At 44.3% G+C, this 25,108-nt stretch overlaps 1 protein-coding gene across 15 annotated transcripts in view; it reads right to left on the reverse strand.

Annotated features, from left to right (window-relative positions):
- Window positions 1-25,108, reverse strand: part of ACOT11 (acyl-CoA thioesterase 11) — a 749,239-nt gene that overhangs the window by 14,335 nt on the left and 709,796 nt on the right. For all 15 annotated transcript variants that reach the window (XM_085602549.1, XM_085602548.1, XM_085602556.1 and 12 more), the window contains one exon: window positions 12,768-12,894. In XM_085602549.1, the coding sequence (XP_085458675.1) occupies window positions 12,768-12,894 (127 nt within the window). The remainder of the gene's footprint in view (window positions 1-12,767; window positions 12,895-25,108) is intronic.

Here is a 25,108-nt window from a genome sequence, read left to right on the forward strand (position 1 = left end):
GCTTGTCTGTTCCATTGTAATGCCCCTGATCCGTCGCTCCTGCCCTTTATGGTCTGTTATGCTGCAGCTTTCTCTCCTGTCTGTCCATTATGGTCAGCAAGCTACCATTGCCTCTTTCCCCTCTGTTCTCTGTTGTCCATGTGCATGGTCCTGTCCCCTCCCTATTGCTTTCTATGGATTGTTGTGCTGCACTCCCGTCCTGCATGCCCTGTGTGGTGTATTGTGCTGCTGCAAACCCTGAGGCCTGCCCTGTAGGGTCAGTTTGATGCAACTCTCCATGTCCCTCCTGTCCTCTGTTATCCGAGTCCATGTCCCTACCCCAATTCCTCCTGCCTACCAGGATCCAATGTACCATACTTGCGAACATTTTGAACTTGGTAAGAGGGAGATTTTGAGAAAAAAACTGGGGTATTGATTTTCCCCCTTGAGTTACATTGAAAAAGAGGAGATTGTAGACAGGAGACAGATCAAATAAAGCCCATTTGAGCTTAAATACATTGGACGTTTCCTGGCTGCAACGGGTCTGTTGGCATGTATGGTTGTACTACCACTGCCTCTTCCTTCTGCCCACATTGGTCTATTATATTGCCACAGCCTCTCTTGCCAGTCCTGTATTGTTGGTTTGTTGCCCCTGCACCCCTTTCCACTGCCCTCCATAGTCTGTTGTGCTGCCACTGCCCTTCCTGCCTGCCCAGTGTGGTCAAATTGTTGCCTCTGCACTCTCCTACCTGCCTTCAATTTTCAGAGTCCGTGCCCCTGGCCTCTGCCTCTCAACAGTATCCCAATGAACAACTAGATTGCTAACATTCTATACTTATTACAAAAGTGTGGAACGCCTGACGTCAGCTTAATGTAATCAAAACTGTAATACCTAAAGCATTTCCTTTAGACATTACATATATGAGAGGGTCTTATTTGCATCAAAATGATGGTTAGTGCTCTAAAAAACTAAAATGAGGACATATTTTCAGAGTTTTCAAATAGCGACAAAGAACTTTTAAATTATTTGTTATCTTTGTTTTTTTATCCAGTTGACCACTTGATTAAATGTTGCACTTAGGGGAGAGGATGTGGTGTTACTTCCAGAGCTGCAGACTTTGCAACTGGGGAACCAGGTTGGAGTTTCTGCCGCAGCTCAACATTCTGTGATTCTGGTCAAATCACTTAATCTCCCCATGTCTACAACCAAAATGAATTTGATCTTGTGTGATGTAACCAATGCTCATGTAAAGCACTCCAATACCTGACAACTCTGCACTATATAAAACTGCAAATACACAAAAAATACGTGTTTTGCACACTTCTGTCATTGGGCTACATGTGGGCTACATCTGGGTGATATTTGTGCTGTATTTGGGCTCTTTTGTCTCTGGTGGCCATCTTGGGAGATTTATTTGTTATGAAGTTTCCTAATTTCCTCATTTACTGCAGTCTCCTCAGTAGGAAATACTTTCAGTTTTTTTACTTTGGTTCCATCAAGAAAACATTCAGATGTGTCACACATTTGCCATAAATTCTGAATGTTAGCACTCTAGTTGCTCATTAGATCACTGTAGTAAAGCTACTGCTCACCAGGGAAGTCTGCTGCTGGTATTGAAAGTGCATGTTTCAGTCTGCATGTCAGAATTTTGTTAAGAAATAGAAGAGGATTTGACAAGTCAAAATGTGCCCTAATTTTTCTTTCTGCAGCACTAATCATACTTTCTATGGCAAAATGAACCCCCTCATTTTGTTCCTTTTTAAATTAAATGTTTTAAGAGTTACCACTTTATTCCAATCAAGATGGCTTCAGGTGTGCAATACGTTTGTCATAAGTAGGACTGTTAGCGCTCTAGTTGTTCTTTAGAACACTCTGGGAAGCTGCAGTAGAACACAAAGGAATCAACTGACAGTCTCTGCCCTTGTTGGATGTACATGTTTTACTGAGACTCTCAGACTTCATTCTCACATGACTGAGAAAGATAATTTGAATTTACAGAAAATATGCTCTCAGTTTAGCTTATAGATCACCTTCCAAACCTCTGTGGGAAAAGCATGAGAAAATAGTTCTCTCTCAAACATGATTCATGATGTCACAGCAGAAGGCTTTTCCACATGGTAAAATCACCTTAGAACACACCACAATTCCTAAAATGAGTATGGTACCATCAACAAATGATTTATAATGTAACTAAAGTCTTAAAACTTTCTATTAACTGCAATGCTTTTTAATGAGGTGCTATCATGTATATTGGTCCCAAGATGGCTGCCAACACTTCTTGGATGAAGTATCAGATCTCACGATGAGATGTGTGGATAGGCTGCGCCCAGATATATCTATCTTTTTAACTCTAATTTTCTCAGGAACTACTGAACGGATTTACACCATTTAAGCAAAAGGTACAAATCTGATCTGAGGACTACCTCTTTGCCAAATTTGGTGTAATTCCGTTCAGCAGTTCGGGCTGTAGCTGCGTCAACAGGTCCTATGGGAAAATGCATGGGGAAAACGCATTTTGGGACCCAACTTTTTTCTCGACCCCCGCTTGACGAATCACATTGAAATTTTCAGGATAGGAGCGGACCGGAGCTGGCCAAAAGTTTGGAAAATTTCGCGAAGATTCGTCAATCGGCGCCAACGTTATTCCAAATAGAATGTTGCGGATTTCCTATGGAAAATAGGTCCTAACTATAACTACCTACTGGCGACTGCCAGTAGGTTTTATATATATATATATATATATATAGATGGTGTAGCAAGTGTTAGATAATGTGCAAACATTGTGTGTAAAATAATTGTTGAATATTAATAATTTTAATAGAGTTGTATTCGATGATATAATGAAATTGCAAAACTTTGCCAAATCACGTGGGAGTGTAATTAATATTGTGAGAAAGTATGCCACATTTTCGTGCGTGACATCATTTTATTAAAATGTATGCAATTTTAATGTTTTCTGTTCTTCTTGCTCCTGCTCATGACTCCTCCCAATCAGTGTCCCTCTGCAAGTTACTTCTCTTCTCGTTTCTGCGGAACACCAATGACGTCAACGGTGTGCCAATGAACTATTGTATTAGGTAGTCTGTATGGTGAATGAAGCTTCCATTGTGTAAGTAAAGTATTCTTTCAAAGGACGTCTGATGGAGGTTCTGCTGTAAGCGTACTAATTCTACAATCCATTGTTAGAGAAATGTTTCATTTTGTGTTGTTCATCTCCGGAGTGTAGATGCGGAGGGAGAAGGTGGAAGATTTCTTTTACATTAAGAAATGGGTTGGTGCTAAAAATTTCAAGAATTAAGTTGGGATTTGGTAATGCAGCCCCAACCATGATCATACCATACTGAAATTGCAGAATTTATCAATAGCTTATATGAATAGTGTGTGAAAACTCATGGGTACTGAGAATCTGCTGAACTTTGGGCTTTTGGCTGTTTGACTTTTTGCTGGCCATTTTGCTTTTGGCTATTGGTTCTTGGCGTAGGCTGTGATGTGCCTAAATTTGAAATGAGTCTTTATTCTTTCATATTAGGATGCTATCAGTGCTATTTAAGAGTTTGACTCTTGGGGGTTTGTAATAATTGCTTAGAGAGTTTCACTAAATGCATAACTTTGAATTTCTGTATTTGGGCCATCATGGACATTTATGGATTCTTTCTCTGTACCTCATTTAATGTCATTCTGTAATAAACCCATAATTGCCTTATTTCTGATCTAAAACTCATTTATTGATGCTTATGTATTTATTCGGTTTTAATTCTGCTAAATTGTGAGTTTTTTGATGAGGGGTGTAGTCTCTTACTGCAAGATCAACTAGAGATTTGGATCTGAAACTGAATAGGGGTGTTCAAATATTGGGGTTCAGATGGTTATAGGGATTCGGCTCCCACACTAGGATCTGACCTGACATTTTTGTCCTGGGTGAGGATGCTGTACAAAGACCCGATAGCCAAGGTTAATGTTAAGAGGGCATTCTGAGTGGAATTTGGGCTGGGCAGAAACACCTGTCAGGTGCCCGCCTTCCCCCTTACTCTTTGCAGTGCGACTGAGCCACTAGTTCCGTGGGTGGGGAAGAATGCACCGATACGTGGCATACAGTGGGGCCCAGCGTGGGATGACGTCCATAGTATGTCCAGTTATACCTGGCAGACCCAGAGCACTTCACTCCAAGAGTATTGCAAATTCTAGAGGTATTTGGGTCCTCATAAACTGCCACAAGTCTCTGGCATTTCCATTATCCAAAGATGATCCAGGGCAGGGATGGAACTATACTCCAAGATGGGAACCCCTGGGATTCACCTATCTTGGGGGATGTTGATGATGGGGGACCACAAATCTGACCAGAATCCTCTAGGACTATAGGACAGACTCGAAGTGCTGGAGAAAATTCCTGATATCATTGCTGGGGAAGACAGCTCTCTCTATCAAATGGCCTATCTACCAAAATGTATTTATCAGCTGCAAAACATGTCCTTTGAGATCCCAGATGGGTTTTTCTGGTCTGTAGATGAGGGGATTCGGGCGCGGCTGTGAGATGGGGTCACCACGGATAGCTATGGTGAGCCTGACCATGAAACCCCTGGAATGCAGAATTGCCCTCCCCAACCTACGCTAGTACTGTTTGTTGGGTAGCACAAATGCAGATGGTTAACGATTGGGCCTTCTCCACTCAACAAGAACCTGGCTCCTGGCAGACAGACAGGCTGTAGACCTGGAGAGCTACATTCGGAGGCTGTATGGAAGGGTAGGGACATTATCACTGCCTGTCCTGACGGTGACTGCAATTAGCATATGGAAACGTTGGACATGGACCCTAGGCGGGAAGGTCAAGTTGATGCCAGAGACCCCACTGTGGGACTCAGATGTACTGAAAATACTGCAGGCCATAGAGGCAGATATAAAATGGGGGCTACTGGGTATGTATAACGAAGACAGTCTGGTGGGACAAGCATATAATACCATTTCCTGAATTACAGGAGCAGTATCTTTAAGACCACCAACTAAGAAATCTGCTGCGAGACTACAAGGACATGTTGCAAGAGGTGCAAAACGAGACAACTTTAGAGTACAGGGTGCTGGGGCCCTCCTGACCAGCCACACGGTGTCCCAAATATACTCCACACTCCTATATAATAGCCTCCCTCTACTGGACAGCCTAAGGCAAAAATGGGAATGCAGCCTCGGCAGACTGGAGGAAGATGACTGGGGAGGACCATGCCGCTACCCACGAGAGGTGACCACATGAGTGGGATTCCAATTGATCGAACTGACATTGCTCCACTGGGCATACGTCACTAGATCTACGCTATTCTGAATGGTTAGACTCTAAAACTAGCTCTGTCAAAAAGATTGCCTGTAAATGGGTAGCAGTCTACCAATGATCTGGGGCTTCTCAAGGGTTCGAGAATAATTGAACAAGGTGGGTCTTAAGATAATCAATAGTGGCAGATCAATTGGTGGTGACTGTGGGCATATGGGGGGGGGGAACAAATGCTGGACCGCTACACATGTCGCCCTGGTGGGTGCATGCTATGATCCAATTAGAAGCTGGAGGTGGGACAAGGTTCAGAGGAACACAGGAACGGGAATCTAACAGGGAATGCTGTATGTGGGCTGAAAACTGGTATATCAAGCACAGGGTGCCCGTAAATGTTTGCGAAATATGGGGTTCATGGAGCCATGCACAAGGAATAGAACCCAAGTAATCGAAAGATGGGGCCGGCCCATGGGAGGATACATGGGGGCCACCTTGAGGGGCATGGGGAGTTCATATATGCGGTGCTGGGGCCTGTGGGTACATGGGCCCACCGACCTGTTTCTACAGCTTGTGGTCTGAAATTAATGTGGTCGGAACTGGACCAGTATGCCTCAGGAAGCTGCTTGTAGCTAGTAGATGTTACAGTACCTGTTCCTGTACTGAAAAACTAATACAAATATTTATTAAAAAAAGACAAAGGAAAGCTTAGACATGTCAAGGAATAAGAAGCAAGCAAATTAGAGTGACATAGAAGCCAACCAATGGTAAGCAATGGGCGGGCTCTACGCCAAGTGCAAGTTAGTAATACGTATTGCATGATTTTTTTCTGTTTATTTCCGAATCTTTGTTGGAACAGCAAATACATTGATAAAAAGCAGATGCTTCATTTTGTAGGTGTGTGCGCCTACAAAAAGATGTGATAGGCCTTTTATTTCTTAACTGTGCTTTACAGCATAGGGGATGCTGTACAGCATGGCTAAAAAACATGGACAAAGCCAATATGTCCCAAAATCAAGAACTATTGGCTTTGCCAATACTTGTTAGAGAGGAGAGGACTCCTCCAGGACAGTAGGAGGCTTGCGTTAAAACATTTGATGATGCTTTTACCTTTCAGCCTAGCCTTGGCAAACAGCACATGAACAGCCACTGACCAACCAAACAGACAAAGGCACTCACTGCTTCCGAGTGTTCTTTCCACATGATAAATAAACATATTTCAAAACAATAACCGTACAAGTTGAGCTCAATACATCTGACAACCATGCCCCTACACCTCACATCCAAGCCAACTCATGGATTCTTTTCTTGGTGATTGACCAGCAAATAATTAAGAATGCTGTGTGAAGCAAAAAAAAAGTATTTCTATAACATGTGCAAGCTTTAACCTTAATAGATCACACCATTGCACTGAACTGAGAAGAACTAATTAAAAGTTATTATGCTGAACTAACGGGTTCTTTTACACGTTAATAAACGGAGTTTTGGTGAAATAAAATATTTGCCTAAGATCACACAATTTAGAAACCGTGATTTAGCCAGGATTTCTGGTTACACTTTGCAGAGTTAATCCACAAAATGTGTATATATTAGCCTCTGCTTTTAATGTTAATGCTTTGTTTTACCTCTGTGCATTTTTATTGAGTTTTCATTATAGCGCAAACACGACCGCTAGCTATTGGAGCACTTTACATGAACACCATTTACATTACACAAGGTCACATTCATTTTGTAGGCACAAGGAGATTAAGCGATGTTGAGCCAACATGGGTACTCGAACCTGGTTTCCAGTTTCAAAGTCAGCAGCTCTGGCAGTAACGCCACATCTTGGATAGAGGGAGAGTGACAGGCTGAAGCCACATGAAAGCTTGGATCGTTTTAGGCTCGAGGTTTGAAAAGGACCTCGAGATGAGTTAGAGCCAGACTTCAGGCTCGAGCTTTCTGTCACTTGCCCACCTCTAAAGAATAAACTGATGTAGCTAAGCATATGCGCAATATGCAGGCACATGAAGAAAAAACAAAAACAGAAAATGTATCTAATGTACAAAAGAACTGCCTCTAAAAATACAAAAAAACAGACAAGATGATAGACGGAACGTTTCACATTGGCAAAACATTCACCCCCAGTCACAGATCTGGGTTTAATCCATCGTTATTTTGCTCACCACACCACCCCAGTTCAGACATGGCCATATGCAAATCAGTCTTGACCCTGTGCCTCATGGGAACAGTCCAGCCCGAACTGCCAAGCCAGGTCCTCCCTGGACTGGAAACAAGCATCCTAGGACCGGTTTCGGGGTTTCACCCCTCTTGAGCCAGGACAGCTTGACTCTAGTGGCGTAGGGAGCAAGGGACCCACGTCTGGGTATACCCATCCCACATAGGGCAAACAGCAAAACAGACAAGATGATGGACGGAATGTTGCACATTGGCAAAACATTCACCCCCAGTCACAGATCTGGGTTTAGTTCATCGTTATTTTGCTCACCACGCCACCCCAGTTCAGACATGGCCATATGCAAATCAGTGACCCTGTGCCTCATGGGAACAGTCCAGCCCGAACTGCCAAGCCATGTCTTCCCTGTCTTCAGCAGCAGACCTGATCTAAGGTTGACCCACAGACCAGACACTGTCTAGGGTGGAGAGAACAGCCAGAGGCATGGTCGCTGTAAGGCCACGAAAAAACACGCCTGGCATTGGCTAGTGTATTTCAAAAGCGTCCAATAGGAGTAGCAGGGCGTGACAATCACAAGGCCAAAACTGCAGATAGCAGCAGCCCCTACACCGTGTCTCTACAACTTTGACTCACCCACACCGGCATCGCGGGGGTCGCAGCTGCAGGAGTCGAACACAATGGGAGGGCGGAGACAGCACACAGAAAACAGCTAAGAAAAGCACAATAGACCAAGGAAGAGCCACTCGAACACTGTTCTTGGGATGCCTCGTGGCAGCGACACTGGGTGCAGGCGAATGGCCAGCAAGGGGTCAGCACCACTTGCAGCCCTGGCAAGGCCTCAGGACCACCATACAGAACTTCAGTAGCAAGGGAAGCCTAGAAGCTGTGAAAGCTCGACAGCTAGAAAGGGGTCTCCAACCATGGATGTGCATAAAGTGCTATCAAGACTTAGGAGTAAATCAAAGGATCAGGGGACTGAATGCTAGGATTATGACAGTCACATGTTGAATTGACCTCATGCATGGAACATACCAATGACCATTAACTTGTGATAATTATGATCCATGATGCATGTTGTTGTTAATGAGCTGCCACCATTTCCACACTAGCAAGCTGTGTTCTCCTTATTGCTTAGGGAATGGTCAAGGTGGAGGCATCGGAAGTGGCCTGAAGAGAACGGGGTGGTAACTTGCCCTTCTGGGAGAGGTTAGGGCCCTCAGCGGGCCAATTGTGGGGAGCAATTTCTCAGAGAACACTCTTTAAATTGCCAGAAAGGGCTGGCAAGGAGTATATAATGGGCTAACGCCTGGAGCAGGGAGGACTAAATCAGTAGAGGCGAAAACAAATAACTCGCATTAGTCAGTGGTGTCACAGCCAAGCAAAAACAAAATTAAAATAGTACGCTTTTCAAAAGAGAAGATGGTAAGGCGCGTTGGGTGTAAACCGGAGTAGGGAAGAGAATAATGTGGTTGGTTTGGAGGAGGGCTGTCTGGCACCTCCTTCCTCCGCACAGGCACAGACAACACAGGGATTACGTGGCATTTTGTTTCCTCCCCTCGGAGAGACACTCTTCCCTTCCCTATGGCGGCGCGATGCATATCCAGGTCATTGTGGGAAGGGGGAAGAGAAGTACACTAGGGAAACAGCTAGACAACACACACACACTCTCGTAGACTACTTAACAACAAAGAAAAAAGTAGGTCTGCAAAAAGCAAGCAGGGAAAATACACAGTAATGCATCAATATTCCAGGGAAGAGGCAAACAGAAAAAGAGGAAGGAAACCTGACAGACGCTACAATAAGAAGCAACCTGTTGTAGGTTTAATTTACATGGAATATTTTATGTATGTACATCCCAATGTCATTGAGGTCCATACTTGGTTATTGGAACTCTGGTGAAGTTGAGTTGTGGTGCCTGGCCATGAAGGCGCCACAGGATTGTTGTGAATAAACAAACTATAATCTCTGGAGATTCCTGTTTCCAATTTTATACTACAACAATTTGGCAACGAGGTGAGTTTAAAGTTACATTATTCACAACAACCCTGAAGCGCCCTCATGACCAGACAGCACAGCCCAACTGAAGTGGCAGTGACTTCTGAGATGAATGTCCAAGAATATTGAAGGGAAATGTTATGGGTACATTGCACAACACACTCATGACTAGAAAGCCACCGTTTGAAATGATGAGGGGAAGATTTACCAGGACTGAGCTGGTGCCAGGGTGGAAGCGGACAGTTTACCCAAAAGGAACAGTGGGTTGGCTAATGGGGTGGACGCTGCACTTATAATTTGTGTGGGAGATTGGTCCAAGGTTAAACCTGGCAATTTGAGTCAAGATCTCTCTAAATTCAAAATGCCATTCTGGGTAGCAGCTCTAGGAGGAAATTGGGTAAGGCTGATCAATATGGGACTTGAGGCGAGTAGCCTTGTTTTAAGAAAGTAGGGTTTGCAAAGAAATGGATACTACAGCTGAAGTGTGTAGTAGTTTGTCATTCATGAAGGATGTTGACTTGTACTGTGGGGTGAAGGAGTTTCTTAAATGATCAGGTGAGCAGGATCTCGCCTGCTAGTAATGAGGCTGGTGATGTTACTGCCAATAATTCTCCAGCAGAATTGAATCACCTGTGGAAAGACACGTATGTGGCAGAAGATCTTCCAGACCTCCAGGATGGCTGGAAGACTTTGTATGTAATTAACTGCACATGCTTATCAGTTTGTTTACACTTGTTAACGTTGATTCAGCACGGTCTTTGTCTTATGAGTAGTGTGTATGCGTGTTATTCTTGTGGTGAAAGCCTTGTTTTGTGTTGGTGTGTGTATTAGTGTGGAGCTCATTTCCCTGTGGTTGCATGTATCCTATATGTATGTAATAGATAATGGTTTCTATGTATGAAGAGAGAAGATATGCTGTGACTTTAATTTACATGGAATTTTTTATGAGTGTACATTCCTAAGTCATTGAGTTCCATACTTGTGGTTACTGAAACTGGTTCAGTTGAGCTGTCGTACCTAGTCACAAAGGTGCCAGGCACGACCGGCACAGGTTAAGAGCGGTGAGACGGAGTCGACAGAAGACGGGAAGGTAAAATAAAATAAAAACATTTTACCTTGCGATCGCCGCATCGGTGATGTGGCTAGCACAAAGTAAGTGGTTTTATTAATTTCTTCAGTTTACTAGATCTATCCCATCAGCTGTTGACTACCCTTGCCCCCACCCCACCCAGACTCTTACCTGTGCCAGCCGAGCCTGGAAGGTGCTACAGGGTTTTTTGTGAACAGACTGACTTTCATTCCAGGAGATGCCTGCTTCCAATATTATACTACAACATAAACAAAGGAAAGTGACATTGAAGCCAACCAATGGGGCTCTAAGTCCACTGTAAGCTAACAATACCTCTTGCAACAGACAGCAATTGCGCTGCCAAGTATGTGAGAACTAAACAGTCACTAGATGCCAAGAAGAACGAGGCATCACCTAGAGGCAATGACCAGCTCCAGAGGGAAGTGTCAGGCCTGTCTGCCGTTCACTTATGAGAGTAGGAACATCAAAAAGAGGAGCCCCAAATTACTTGGAGATTGTGCAGTCAGCATTAAATGACTCCTCTTCCACTGTAGTGTGCAGGGTGTCATGCCAACCTGCCATTTTGGCAGCAGTGGTGGGTCTACCCACCTATGTGTTAAACAAAACTATGGTCTCCCGAGACCAGTTACCCTTGTCCTCCAGCACACCCCTGTCGTCTGAGACTGCCACTCTCAGAGTCGATGCCACGTAAAAGGTGCAATGGAAAAGGCAAGTGGTAAAGTATGTGTAGAGGATTTATGCACATGCTAGTGTTTGTATGCATCTCTGTGAATATGTGTGCGTGCATGTGTACTTGTATGTGTTGGTGTGTATGTGGAATGGTGCCTATAATATATGTAACATAACCTACAATATCGCCATATGATTGCATTACTGCGCTTTTAATTGCATTACTAGGCATGTCTTACCACTTACTTGGCATATGATAACATCACTGGACATGTAGTGGAATTGTCAGACATTTTGATGACAAATGCTTGGTATATGATGTGGAAGTGGCGCACAAAGGGTGGCAGTGCTTCCCAGAAGATGACGTTGTTGGTTAGATGACGACCTCACAACCACAGATTTTCTTGATAATTCTAGCTTAATTTAAAAAAAATGGCTGATGGGGAATTTTAACCTCCCTTCGACAAGTTGTTTGAATTTGGTTTCTGCTTATTGTAATGATTTTTCATTTTGTATGAAATATCCATGTTAATGTCTGCATTTTTATCCTATTAACGTTACGGTTGTGTAATTTTTTTAATACTCTGTTTAATATAGGACACAGTTCACCCCTCGTCTCTACCCTCCCTTAAAACCATTTTTATTTCTTCAACATTTTTAAACCTTAGTATTTTTATGAGTCAGGTTTAACGATGGTCTTTGTCTTACCATAGTTCATCTCTCTGAACTATATTTTTCTTACAAAATTGGTAAATATAATTTGTTCCACTGGTAAGGATGTGATGTTGTACTGATTTGTTACCATTTGTCTCACATGAAGCTGTTCAATACGTGAATCTGTTTAATAAAGCTTTGAAACTTGAAAAAGGCCGATGGCCTCACGGGCCAAGTAATGACATGGAATTACTTGGCATAGGGTTGTCTTCCTGGCCATATAAAACCACTGCACATCTTAGGACACATGCCTTAACTGGGCATACGAGGACACTGGTCACCATAACACTGCCCTCCTTGAAATGAATGGGAACATGAGCGGTTTGATAGAATTGCCTGGTATACAACAACACTACTTGCCATGTAGCGGCACTTTTTGGCATAGGACAACATGATCTGGCATTAATGGGGAAGCTGTGTCATTGCTTTTCATTCATTTGCATATCATGGCATTACTGGATACATGATGACATTGTGAGGAATAGGAGGCTGTGATTGGTAAATGTTAACCAACCATGGCATTGGATGGTCATGTTTTGCATATCATGGTGGCACGCAGACATGTGAGGCAGAAACCTGGGTGTATGAGAGGGAGCACGGCCTGTGAACATGTTCCTACTGAATGAGGCAGTGCATTGGAAGTTGAGGCCGCACCTGCCCAGCTGGAACAGAAGTGAATAAGAATACTATGCACTGGGGCCCTGGTAGACAACACACACTTTTAGCAGCTACATGGCTTTAACAGTGATCCGGACGTCATCGTCAAGTACTGCGGCAAACCAGAGTTACCTCAAGTAGAAATGAGCTCCCGCTACGGTTGCACTTTATTTAATGTCCCAAATGACACAAAACCTATATGAGTTACAACACAATATACATTTGGAGAGCTTACCCGGGTTTTCTTATCGCCATCTTGCCAAATACAAAAGCCAGCACATAGGGTCTCTCCTCTTGAATATTCTTCGGTTGCTGGATGTGTAGGTAATGTGACCGACCTGAAGGCTACAACATAAGGATCACTGAAAGAGAAGAGACACTACTGTAACCAGGATTATCTGAATAAACTACGCAAGCGTCAAACATGAAAACTGATGGAATGTATATTTCTTATTACCAATTACTCTATGAACTCTCCATGCCCTTTCACTACACCAGTTCTGCTTTTTTTTGTTCCATCTTTTTATATAGCGCGAACTCGACCCGAAAGTATTGGAGCGCTTTACATGAGCACCGTATTTACATTACATATTCAGGCACGGGGAGATTAAGTGATTTGCCCAGAATCACAGGATGTGGACGCGACCCCGAGGCTCGAACCCTCGTTTCCAGCACCAAAGTCGGCAGTCTAGCCAACGGACCACATCCTCTTCCATCACAGAGTAGCACCCTGTCGAATGCAGGTTGAATGCATTGGAATTACGAATGACCATTCGTCCCTTGAAGAATTGGGCGTTTATGTTGGCTACTACAGAGGTTTGAAGACGATCTAAGAATTAACTTTAAGAGGTTAACTTTAAGAAAGGTATCAGGAAATTAGCTTAGAATAGTCACATATCTGCTCTGATGGAACCTACAAGTTCGTCCAACTAAACTCACTTTAAAAGCAGAAGTCCCAATCTTTTGGCACAGCCCAGCCCAGAGTGGAAGCCTTTACGCTACTAACCTTCTGTGCAGTGTAACCTAAGGTGCTCACCACGTTTATATCCCGGACCAGTCCCGCAGGGACACATCGACTTGCCCACCTTGCAGGCCTACGCTGCGGTCAGCCCAATCCCTCTCTTTGCAGCTGGCGCCTGTGGCATCTAGACTGGACTGCACACTATGAAAGGAGATCACAAATCTATGGGAGAATGAGGAGGGCCTCTTCGGTACATCACCATGCAGCACTCTAGCTTCGGATACGCTGAAGAGGCTACACAGCAGTTGGGGAGGATCTCTGTTCCAAAACGGCTGCAAGACAGTAACAAGATGATGTCACATACCTGCAAGGATGTGAGAAGGCTTCGACATGTCAGGAGCAATAGACACCCATTAGCACTATGTCCTGCACCGTAAACTGGTGTAACAGGAGGTCGGCCCATGCCACCCATCTGTAATCTGGGAGGTGCCTATAAAGTCTGTAGGCACCAAGGGCAACATGTCTGTACAACTGGCATGACGACCTACCTGCTTGAGACTCCATGCCTACAACATTCAATAAATGCTAGCGAATCTTGTGGCCTTTTAGCTTCACACAGATTCATATGCTCAGCTTTCCCCTGTGTTAAGGGGTTATTAATCTATTCTAAATTTGAACCCCGAGTCTGGCATCCTTTGCCTCCCGGCTCTTGCAATGCCAAGACCACAAGTTGAAATCATCCCATATCCAGGTTGGTAGGGGTCGGGACTCAGTGCTCTCTCGATCACCAATCAGGAGTCCTGATATTACCCGGCTAAAAGACTGAAATAAGGGACTAGCTCTGCGGCACTGGAAATCACACCCTGCAGCTGCCACTGGGCCTAGGCATGAGCAATGATCTTCAGGTCAGCTTCAACCCAACTTTGGAGGCCTTACACAAATCCTTGGATAAGGGTTCCTCTTTCCACACCAGCTGCTGGCCCACTAATAAGCGTGCATCTCAGCATTGCCTTGAACAAACACTCTCCTCCTTCAGCCTCCAAGGCTTTAGCCGGCTTGCCTGTCCACATAACCGGCCTCACATGTTCACCACTATGGAACTCAGCTGTTTTCTATCTGTCGCTCCAGCATGGATTTTAGATTAAGCTTCCCTTGTGTTTAGTGGGGCTCAGCTGTTTCTTGCACTATTCCATGGCTGATCAAAGTGTGGCCACACTATAGGGTTCTGCCATTTCTGGTCTCACATTATCTACATAACATAAAAGTGTTGTTGGTGGGGATCTCAGGTATTCTTTACAGTGTGAGACCGTTGTAATCCTTAGGAATATCTTCAAGATGGAGCACAAGAACCAAGGGTGTTAATCACTTGTACTGTGTTATACGGGTAAAAGACTCCCCGGGATTTTCCCTTTTCCACAAAATTCGGGCACATCACAGGGAAGGTAATCGTACGGATTGCTGTGTGACTCCGGAGTCAAAGTGGACAAGACGAAGGTCTTGGTTCAAGGAGCGACTGGGGTTACCTCCCAAGCGTACGCTGCATGTCTGGTTGGCTGGTGACAACTGCAGTAACCTCCTAAGCTGTGGGAAGGGGGGCTATCACTAGCTTGAGGGCCCAACTAGAAACCCGGGGAGAGGAGGTAGCCTTTCGGCTAGAGCGGTCGACCTCAAAGCTGGGAAACCGAGTTCGAGTCTCGACAACGACGCTCAACATCCTGTGATTCTGGGCAAATCACTTAATCTCCCCGTGCCTAACAAAAATTAATGTGTCCATATGCAACGAAACTGGTGCTCAGGTAAAAGCGCTCCGATACCCGATGTCTCGGGTCTAGTTCGCGCTATATAGAACAAAAAAAACAACAAAAACAACAAAAACCAGCACCCTGCCTCACTGCCTAGCCATCCTGAAATTGGGCATCAAGTACTGCCACTCCTTCCTAAAATCGGGTAAGTGCTGCCCGGGAGGTTCCATCATCCAATTGGCATTTTCAACACCTCTGTAGATCTTCTAAATGGCAATTTGGATGTGGGTTGTGAAACCCACCAAAATGTAAATGAGGTCTTAAATGTCACTCCACTATTCCCTACAACCCTTTCTTTAGTGACTTCAGGTGGAAACACGGTGTCCTCTACGACCTTCACAAATGAAAAATGGACCATTCCCTTATTTTGCGGCAAAAACACATTTTGAAAAAGACAAAACAAATAATGTGTAGCATCTTCATGTTAAGGTTATAGTGTTCCCCTTTAGCTTGTAACTAGCTGCTCAGCCAGTGTGAGTGTTCTGTGTGGAATGTTGACATGAGTGGAATGCTTGGGTGCCTGGTGTGAGGGATATAGTTGGAAGATGGGCAGAGCAGCTAGCAGGCTGCTCCTGGTGGGGCTGTTACTATGGATGTTAAGAACTGATTAAATATCCTAAAGACATCTCTCGGCTACGTCTGCTGTGTCACCTCTATGCATGGAACCAGCTTATTACATAAGGCATAGCCATATTGTAACTATTTACAACTGGGTAACCCTGCCTAACCCACCCCCTCCAGGAAGCACGATTTCCATTATTCCCAGGCTTCGGAACCAATACTGCCAAATGTTTATGCCGACATCTGTTCATATTGGTCAAATGATTCTGATTAGAACCTCTAATCTTGAACATATGCTTTGGTGAAGCAATTCAAGGATAGTACACGGAGGACTACAGATCCTCAACTGCTGTCAACCCACTCAAATCAAAGACCTCAAGAGCCAAAGAGCTTCCCGATCATCAGTGAGATAACATTTACTCCCACTATAGTCTCAGTTCCACATCAAAGCCAGCAGCATTCCATACAAGGACATTATTCACCTGAAAAAACCTGCAAACATCTAAAACCACTTGTTGCCTTGGGAGGACTACTTTCCACCAGAAGACAATTTCAACTGTGCTTTCCACTGTGAAAACTATAACTGAATTAGCCTTTTACTAGCTTGCAGAAGAGATTCGACAACCCCTTCTTTGCTCCTCTTCAGCAAGACACTGACAAATCAAATTATGGCAAAACACGTCATGACAAAAAGTATGAATGGTGCCATTCCTTCTCAATCTTGCATAGATTGTTTTATTATTCTGTTATTTTCTACTCTGTTTGTATTTGTACTGTGATCCACCATCCAGGCAGCAACATCTGAGTCTATGCGCGCCCTCCCCCAAAATGCTGGAATGTTACTAGAAGGATCTAACATTGACAGCACCAGAGTGGTCAGTAAGTAGTATATCCTACTGGCTTGTGTAGTATACCAAGTTGGCAAAACTCCTCAGTCCTATATATACAATAATTCTTTTTTTTAAACTTTATTTTCCATTTTCACAGTGAATTACAACAAGAATGGCATATTGATTACTCATTGCAACAGTACAGAATACACTATCTCGAAGAGATTAATCTAATACATAACGCACAATATAGTTTGGGGTAACAAGCACATTTTTCACTTCAACAACTATTAGACAGCCCGATTCCGTCCCTTCATGACAAAACAATTATTTTTTAACAACTTAGTTCTTTGGTTGCAAGTGGCTTTTGTCCACATATACAAGTAATACAATTCAGTTTCATCTTGTGAGAAATATCGTTAGCAATGCACATCAATAGATAATGTCTAATACTTTGATAAACAGGGTACATTTTTCTAAAATGGTCCAAAAGACTAAGTACATACAACAATGTGTTCACAATATTGAACTAATATGATGATTTCAGTCACTTTCTAGAGAAGACCACAAAGTGGAGCTAAATTGTCAAATGCTTGATTTGTGGTCCACCATTATAATGGTTCATATTTTTGGTGTATGTTTGAAAAGGGCCTCAGATTTCTTCGAACCTGCTCATCCTGTGACAGATTCTTGAAGTTCATTATCAACTATATTTTAGACCGCAATATTGATATCGGTAGGAAGAACGGCAATTTGCATATATGAACATTTGTGAGTCTTGTGGCTGATAGCATAATAGTCAAGAGTTTCCCTGCCAGAGTAGAGGGAGGATATCAGTGCTTTCCTGTGTCTCCAAATAGCAATACAAGAGGGTCCATCTTTAATTCTATACTGTAATATTATTAATGTAAGACAAGACTTCCTTCCAGAAGCCCTAAACAGCTTTACAAGTCCACTACATGTGTTTCTTGTGCCAAGTTCATAACATGCACCGAAGCACACCTCTGAGAAACCAAAGATTTCACATTGACCATTTAGTGGAGGAAGCCCCTCTAGAGCAGATGTGTAACTACAACCTATCAGATATATCCTCCCCAAATTCAGTTTCCCAAGTGGTAGGATACATCGGTTTTTAGGCATTGCGTACATTTCTAAGGAATTTATACAAATGAGATATTCCCCTCCTGGAACAGACTTCTTTCATTAAGTTTTCAATGGTGGTTAGGTCGAAGTTCACCAGCCTTTATCTCCCACTGCCCACCCAATGCAATATTTATAAAGTTTGAAAAGTATCCATTCTGAGCAGGTGCAAGGCCTATTGACAAGTGCCCTTACTTTCTCTGCGAGATAGATTCCATAGCGCATTCTCTAAATTTGATTGCCATTCTCCAGAGTTTCGATTATTAAGGCTTGAGAGTAAATCTGAATTATGCCAAATACCAGTCATCAGAGACGAAAGGTAGTCACCTTCCCCCTTTCCTGACCACCCTACTCCAGTACATTAAAATGGTTGTGTTAATGTTAACAGGCTTTCTCGTCATTGTTCCAGAGGAGCAATCCATGGAAGGATCTGTATTGCTTGGGGAATATTCCCTTTCAGCTTGTACCTTTAATTTGTCGCTTCAGATATTGGCCGAGTGTAGCATCCGGCTCAATCAGATAACCACAGTTGGTGCTTTGTGCTTTTTGGTTCTTTTTTTCACTGAAATCTTTGAAACTGTATATCTCAGATTCCACCAATTGGATTTTTGTCGTTTTGCTCTGGTTGTAATTATGCAAGCTCACTTTATTTTTCTAATTTGTTGTGGGATTTTCCTTGTGTTGTGTTTTCACTTTATGCAGCACTTACAACAGTAATAAATACTTTAAACATTGCCTCCAAGTTAAGCCTGACTATTCTGTGCCAAGCTACTAGACGGTTGAGCACAGGTTGATTTGAGGTTTGATTGTGACTTAACCCTGACAAGGATTGTAGTTGCTGCTTGACTCAATCAGTTACACAATTTCTTACAGTTATAATTTCAGAAGCTATAGATACGAAATCAGAATAATTATGGCCAAACTACCAGGAAAGGGTAAGGGAGGATTCTGGGAATATTGATTCAGTAAATGAAGGTGCATGTTGTAGTGGTTGGGTTGCCAAGGTAAAGAGGAAAAGATGTTTGGGGGAAGGTATGTTAAATATTCCCAGAAAAGTAAGAATTGTTACAGTAACAAAGAAGGATGTCTCAGAGGATAGTGAATCAGGCACTGTGGATTGGCAATCAAAGGGCCCAAGAGGAGTTTTCGCTCTGATAATGAAACTAGAGGCAATGCTGATAAAGCAGAATTTGATTTATCATACACCTCAAAATTTGATTCTGAAAAGGACACGACTAAATACAGGAGAAGGGATCTTCCCAGGAGGAAGAAAAGGCCTCAAACATTAAAAACTAAATAATGAATCCACCTAGACCAGAGATGCTGGATCCTTTCCACATTAAATATCCTCTATCACTGGAATGGGTAGCATCTCCTAATATAGTGCAGCATTTGGCATATTGGTTGAGAAGGGAGATACCTAAAGAGGTGAAGCCTAGGTTAAGGTCTGTCTGAGAGTTCTAGATCGTCTTTGCCAGATACGGTTGAAATGGCACCAGATTTAGACATGAAAAACTTGGCCTTTACAAAAAAAAGGTAAAGACCCTAAGAGAGTCCTTGGTAGAGGTTCATGATCATGCCAAGACAAGCATTTTGATATAATAGGAACACTGACAAAACAAAATTTGACATGGTGAAAAAGGCTTATATAAACAAGACTATAGTGGATCCGGATAAACTGCGCCAGTGGGTGTAGCGTGCCATCTGCCTCGTTGGCAATGCTAATACAACCCTCTTAAACAAGATTAGAAAAAGTATTTTGATTATAATACACCCAAAGCAAGTCACATTTTCAAACAAAGAAGGTGGTTACTTGCAATTCAGGTGGATGGGAAAGTTATAGAAGTTCAGATGTTTTCTTTTTGTCAAACTTCTTTTTATTGAGTTTTATACCACAAGAACTTGTATTACAATCATAGCAGGTAGACCATTATCTCTCACATGATCGCTATATCTATAATCAGCTTTTTCATTACCTTTTATGGTCTGTTATTACAATTTCCATCATTCCTCATTAACAAGCCCTTTCCCTCCCCCTAGCACCTACCCCCTCCCCTATACCTAGAGGCAAAAAACAGAAAATAAATAAAACAAGGTACTCAAGTATGGTGGAAGGAGCCAATAATGAATGTGGGTATCTTCCCAGACACCAGACTGGTCTACAGGGCTGGCAAACACCAAAGTATCATTCAAGTCTGATATGGGAGGGTATGGGGTGATTCCCCTTGAGGAACCGCCAACCCTGGTGATCCCGCTTTCATCAGTAGATCCTGGATCCCCTCTAGTCCCACAACGTCTTTCTCCTCCTCCCTGACAGCCCCTCAAATGCACCTTATGCCCTGGTGGTAGACATTACCTTTCCACTAAGTAACCACGAGATGTTTACTGATGCTATAACCATGTATCATGCCTGTGGTTTCGTGGTACACCCCAGTATTGGACAACCACCGTGTATTGCTCGGATGAGATGTCTAACAGAATCCATTAATCGGACCCTGGTCACCTGTCCTCTTCGTACAACGGACCTTCCCTTCCCTCAAGATTGATTAGCGTGAGGGACAACGGTCACCCTCCCAGGGGGTTCAGGCAGGGTGCGGGAACCCTTGCTTCTTCCAGGGGGTGTACTCTATTCAAAACTGGAAAAGGTGCCATGCCAGTGTCCTAGATGTGCAGGCTATGAGTTTGAGCCCTATTGAAAGATAGCTAAATATGTCACTCATCCGTTCCATCGCGACTGCCTGCCATTGTGTCAAAGTTGGAGTTTCCGTCTTTCTCCAAGCAGAAGCTTTTGTGGTCTTCGCCATGCCTAGACACAGCCACAACACATCTTTATCTGTGTTCGTTTGGTATTTCAGAGAGTCGTCTCTTAACCCCAGTTGTGCAAATGTTGGTGCATCTGGGACCAGGTACACTAAAATGTCTTTAATCTGAGCCAAAATATCAGCCCAAAAAGGCAGAATGGTCGGACAGTCCCACCAGATATGGCAAAAGTCACCTAGGAGGCCACAGCCCCACCAGCACAGACCAGATGTAGCTGAGAAGCACTTTTTCAGTTTAGTAGGGTAAAAGTACCAGTCATAGAGAATTTTGTAATGGGCTTCCCAAACGGCTAGGGATTGGTTTGTCGAGGTATAGCTTTCCATTACGCTCTCCAGCCACCTTTGGAAATGTCATGTCACAGGACGCGTTCCCAAAAGGTGATATGGCGAGGTGGCTGAGAAGGCAGTGTACGGAGTAGGAAATCACACAAAAAGGCAAAGGTGCTCTTGGAGCCCCTGGTTCCCTTCACGAGACGCTCCTGTGGGATGAGCTCCTTCGTGGCCGCTTCCCATGTATCTGGTTGCAGTGTCCAGGGATGCAATTGCCAGTATCGGAAGAATTCCCTCCCCTGAAAGATGAAAGTCTCATTGGCAGTGTTCGAAGGTGAGAATATCTGTGTTGTGAAAGAGGTGATAGTATTAGCCAACCCCCCTCCTTTCATGTGTCGAAAGGGTCTGGGCGTGCTACTGGGGGAAACACTGGGGTCTAGTGAATTGGAGTAAAGGGGGAGGGGAATATTGGCCAGGCTGTCTTTTTAAGCATCTCATCCCAGGCTCTCAAGGTGGCCCCTGTGGGTGTGCCGAGGTAGGTGTCAAGAGGGCGATCCCACCTTTGGTTTCCACAATAGGTTCCAGATGATTCTTTTGGCGATCGACCTGTCAAAGTGGAGCCAGTGGTTATCAGACTCCTTCTGGGACCAATCGCTTATCACTCTGAGTTGGGCAACTTTGTGATAGAGATTGAAATCTGGGAGTGCCAGTCCTGCCTCAGACTTAGGGCGTTGAAGCAATTTAAAAGGGAGATAGGCTCTCTTGTTTTGACAGAGAAATGCAGTGAGTAGCGTCTTTAGTGTCTTCAAAAAGTATTTTTCCAAATGAATAGGTAAGCTTTGGAACAGATGGAGGCACTTAGGCAGCACCACCAACTTGATCGCGTGGATCCTGAAGAGCCACGACAGCTAGGTGGCCCACCTCTTAAGATCTTCTTTCAAATTGTGCAAGATGGGTGGATAGTTAGCCTGAAACAGCTGTGAGATCCTAGGCGTTAATTTGAAACCCAAATAAGTGAGTTCTTTCTTTACCCATTGGAAGGGTATTGCTGTCACTAACACACACATCTCAGCGTCGTGGAGCGTTAGATTGAGCAGAAAGGATTTTTGACAGGTTTATGCGTAGGCCTGCTACTCCCTCAAATAGTCAAAGTTCGCTTTGTAGGGCAGCCAGGGAGTGCTGTGGGTCTGTAAGGGTTAGCAGGATATTATGAGCGAATAAGGAGAACATGTGCTCCTCAGCACCAAAACCAATTCCCTTGATTGATTGGCCCGTATTATTGCTGTGAGCGGTTCAACAGTGAGAAAAAAGGAGGGGGGGGGGGGGGGGAGCGGGCATCCCTGTCTTGTCTCTCTCTCCAGCTGGAAAAGCTCTGAACCCACTCCATTAACCAGTACTCTAGAGCATGGCATTGCGTAATTCGCTCGAATCATGGCTATGAGGGCCTCACAGAAACCAAACTGTCTCAGGTGGAGAAAAACAAAAAACAATCCACCCGGTCAAACGCTTTCTCAGCATCTAATCTGATCCTAACTGCCAGGATGTTTTTCTAGGTTACCTTCTCTATTAAATGTATGACTCTCCGCACATTATCGTGAGTCGTTCTGCCTCTGATAGACCCTGATTGATCCGGGTGGATCAAGTCAGGCATCTCATCCTCCAACCGTGACGCTAGAATTTTGAAGTACAGTTTTGCATCGAGATTGAGGAGTGCTATGGGGCGATGTGAACGACAGAGTTTCGGGTCTTTTCCTGCTTTGGGTATAATTGTAATTATAGCTTCGCTCACTGAAGGTGTTACTGTGCCAGCCTCTGCTATATAGTTAAAAAGAGAAGTCAGGTGGGGGACAAGTTCCACACTAAATGTCTTATAAAAGTGTGCTGGGCCAGGGGATTTATAGAGCTTCAGGGAGCCTATGGCTTGCCGCGCCTCTTCCTCACTAATGGGTTCCCCCAGCAGTTCGTTTGTGCGTTGGGGTGATTTGTGGCAGATCCACATTGGTCAGGTAATCTAATTGGGATTGGGATTCGTTGGGGTCAGCAGTGTACAGTGACTTGTAGAACGGCCCACAAATGCTTGGCTTACCCTGCTCTGATGTCTCCAAGTCTCCCTTGGGGTGGTAAATATCTCCAATATACTCTTTTTCCTGACATACCCTGAATTGGCGTGACAGTTGAGACCCCATCTTGTTGCAGTGTGTATAGGATGTTTGTTTGAGTCGTAAAAGTGTCAGTTCAGCCCTGTTTCTATAAATCGCATTCAGTTTGCCTTTCATGGTTGTGACTTTGGGCAGGAGGGACAGAGTTGGCGTCGTCTTGTGTGCTTGTTCCATTTTATGTAGCTCTGCCTCTAGAGTCAAGCGTTCTGCGGTCCGCTATTTATTGAGCGTCGATAGGGACGCCATACACTGACCCCTCAAGAGATTGCTTTGAATGCATCTCAGTTTGTAGAAGGGGAAGTGTCATGGAGCTTATTCATCTGAAAGCACTCCTTTATAGTCTTGCGCAGATCATCCCGTGATAGTCTATCTCGCAGCAAAGCACGGGGGAAAAGCCAATGTGAGTACTTTGGGGCAGAGTTATACAGCGCAAGGGAAACAACCACAGGTGCATGGTCAAAGATAATTATTGGGCGAATCTCTGCATCACAAATGTCTCGAGCAAGGGCCATACTCAGAAATATGTAATCTAGCCACGAGTAGGTATGGTGAATGTGTGAGAAAAATGTCTATTCCCTATCTGCCGGGTGACATACTCTCCAGAAATCGATTAGGCCTAGGTCACACACTGCGCATTTCACCGCTTTTGTAAAGCTGCCGGTGTGTGCCCTGTGCGGGTGTGTGCTATCTGTGCCAGGTGAGATTAAAGTTCCCCATGAGTAGTATTTCTCCCTCTGCGAAGCCTCCCGAAAGTGCTAACAGTCCGGTCTTAAATGCTATCTAGTTGGTGTTTGGTGTGTAAATCACTGCCACAGTGCACAACTTCCCTTGTACACGCCCCTTCACCAAGACCACCCTCCCCTCTTTATCTGTCTTATATCCTTTGGGTTGAAATGTTATCGCTGACCGAAAAGAAGCGTCACCCTCATTGTACTTCGTGAAGCTGGACCATTTTTAAATCAAGGGGTAGGACCTGTGCCTCAGCCTATGATCCTCAGATCTTTTAAGATGTGTTTCCTGTAGCGCTACAATTACAATATTATAGTGCCCGTCTAGCAAATATTTCCACACCCTATGGCGCTTAGCCAGTGCGTTGAGCCCCCTTACGTTCCATGTCAACGCTGTGACTACCATTGCGGGAGGCAGAGCAGACCCACGTGCTTCATAGGCAGCTGTTCTCTTGTCACGACCCTCCCTACCATCCTCTGGTTCCCCCCCACCATCTCCCTTCCCCTCCGACAACATCTTCACCCGGTGCAATACTATCACCAACCAGCATATTTCCAGAATTCCCCATTCAAGAGTATCAGTAGTGTACATACAGAAGATAAAAAGGTTTCCCACCCCGAAACGTAACCTTTAGCGACAACCGGTCTCAGAACGGTTCCAATGATACAACATGTAGAAGTCATAGAAGACGAGTTGGTCCATCATCGCTGCCATGGCTGTAAAGATGCGATTACTTGCAGGGGTCCGTATCTTCATTGGTAGTGTTCAGTGCGGAGTTTCCCTCAAAACGCCGTCGATTGTCTAAGTGGTTGGGAGGATCACGCGTCCTCACCTAGTGTTGACAGTAAGATAATGAGAGTGTTGCCCTCCGTCGTGTCCATGCCTGCCAACCTCCTGGTTGCCCGGGCTTTTTCGGGCAGAATTAAGGGGGTACCAGGGGGCACATGTAGTGGGAGGCTGAATGTCCAGTTATTCTGCACTTCCTCTGGTGCTTGGGGAGCCACTGGGAGAGCCAGGGGGAGCCTCACTGGCCACCAACCCACCCTGCTCCCAATGCCCCCGCTACGCTGGCCAATTGTCCACCCTCCAGTATCTCCAGGCCCAGGAGCATCATGGCTTCCTCTAATTCCGTAATATGATGCGCTCTGTTCTGGAATTCGAAGGCCAGCCCGAAAGGGTATGTCCATCTGTACCAGATGTTTTCCTGGCAGAGCTTATCAGTGATGGGCCTGAATTGTTGACGCCGAGCTACCGTCGGTGGTGCAAGGTCCTGTACAGAGTACAAGTGGGTCCCTGAAAGGTTAC

Source organism: Triturus cristatus, chromosome 4_2 (assembly GCF_964204655.1).
Source record: "Triturus cristatus chromosome 4_2, aTriCri1.1, whole genome shotgun sequence".
In the NCBI taxonomy this organism is placed as follows: Eukaryota; Metazoa; Chordata; class Amphibia; order Caudata; family Salamandridae; genus Triturus; species Triturus cristatus.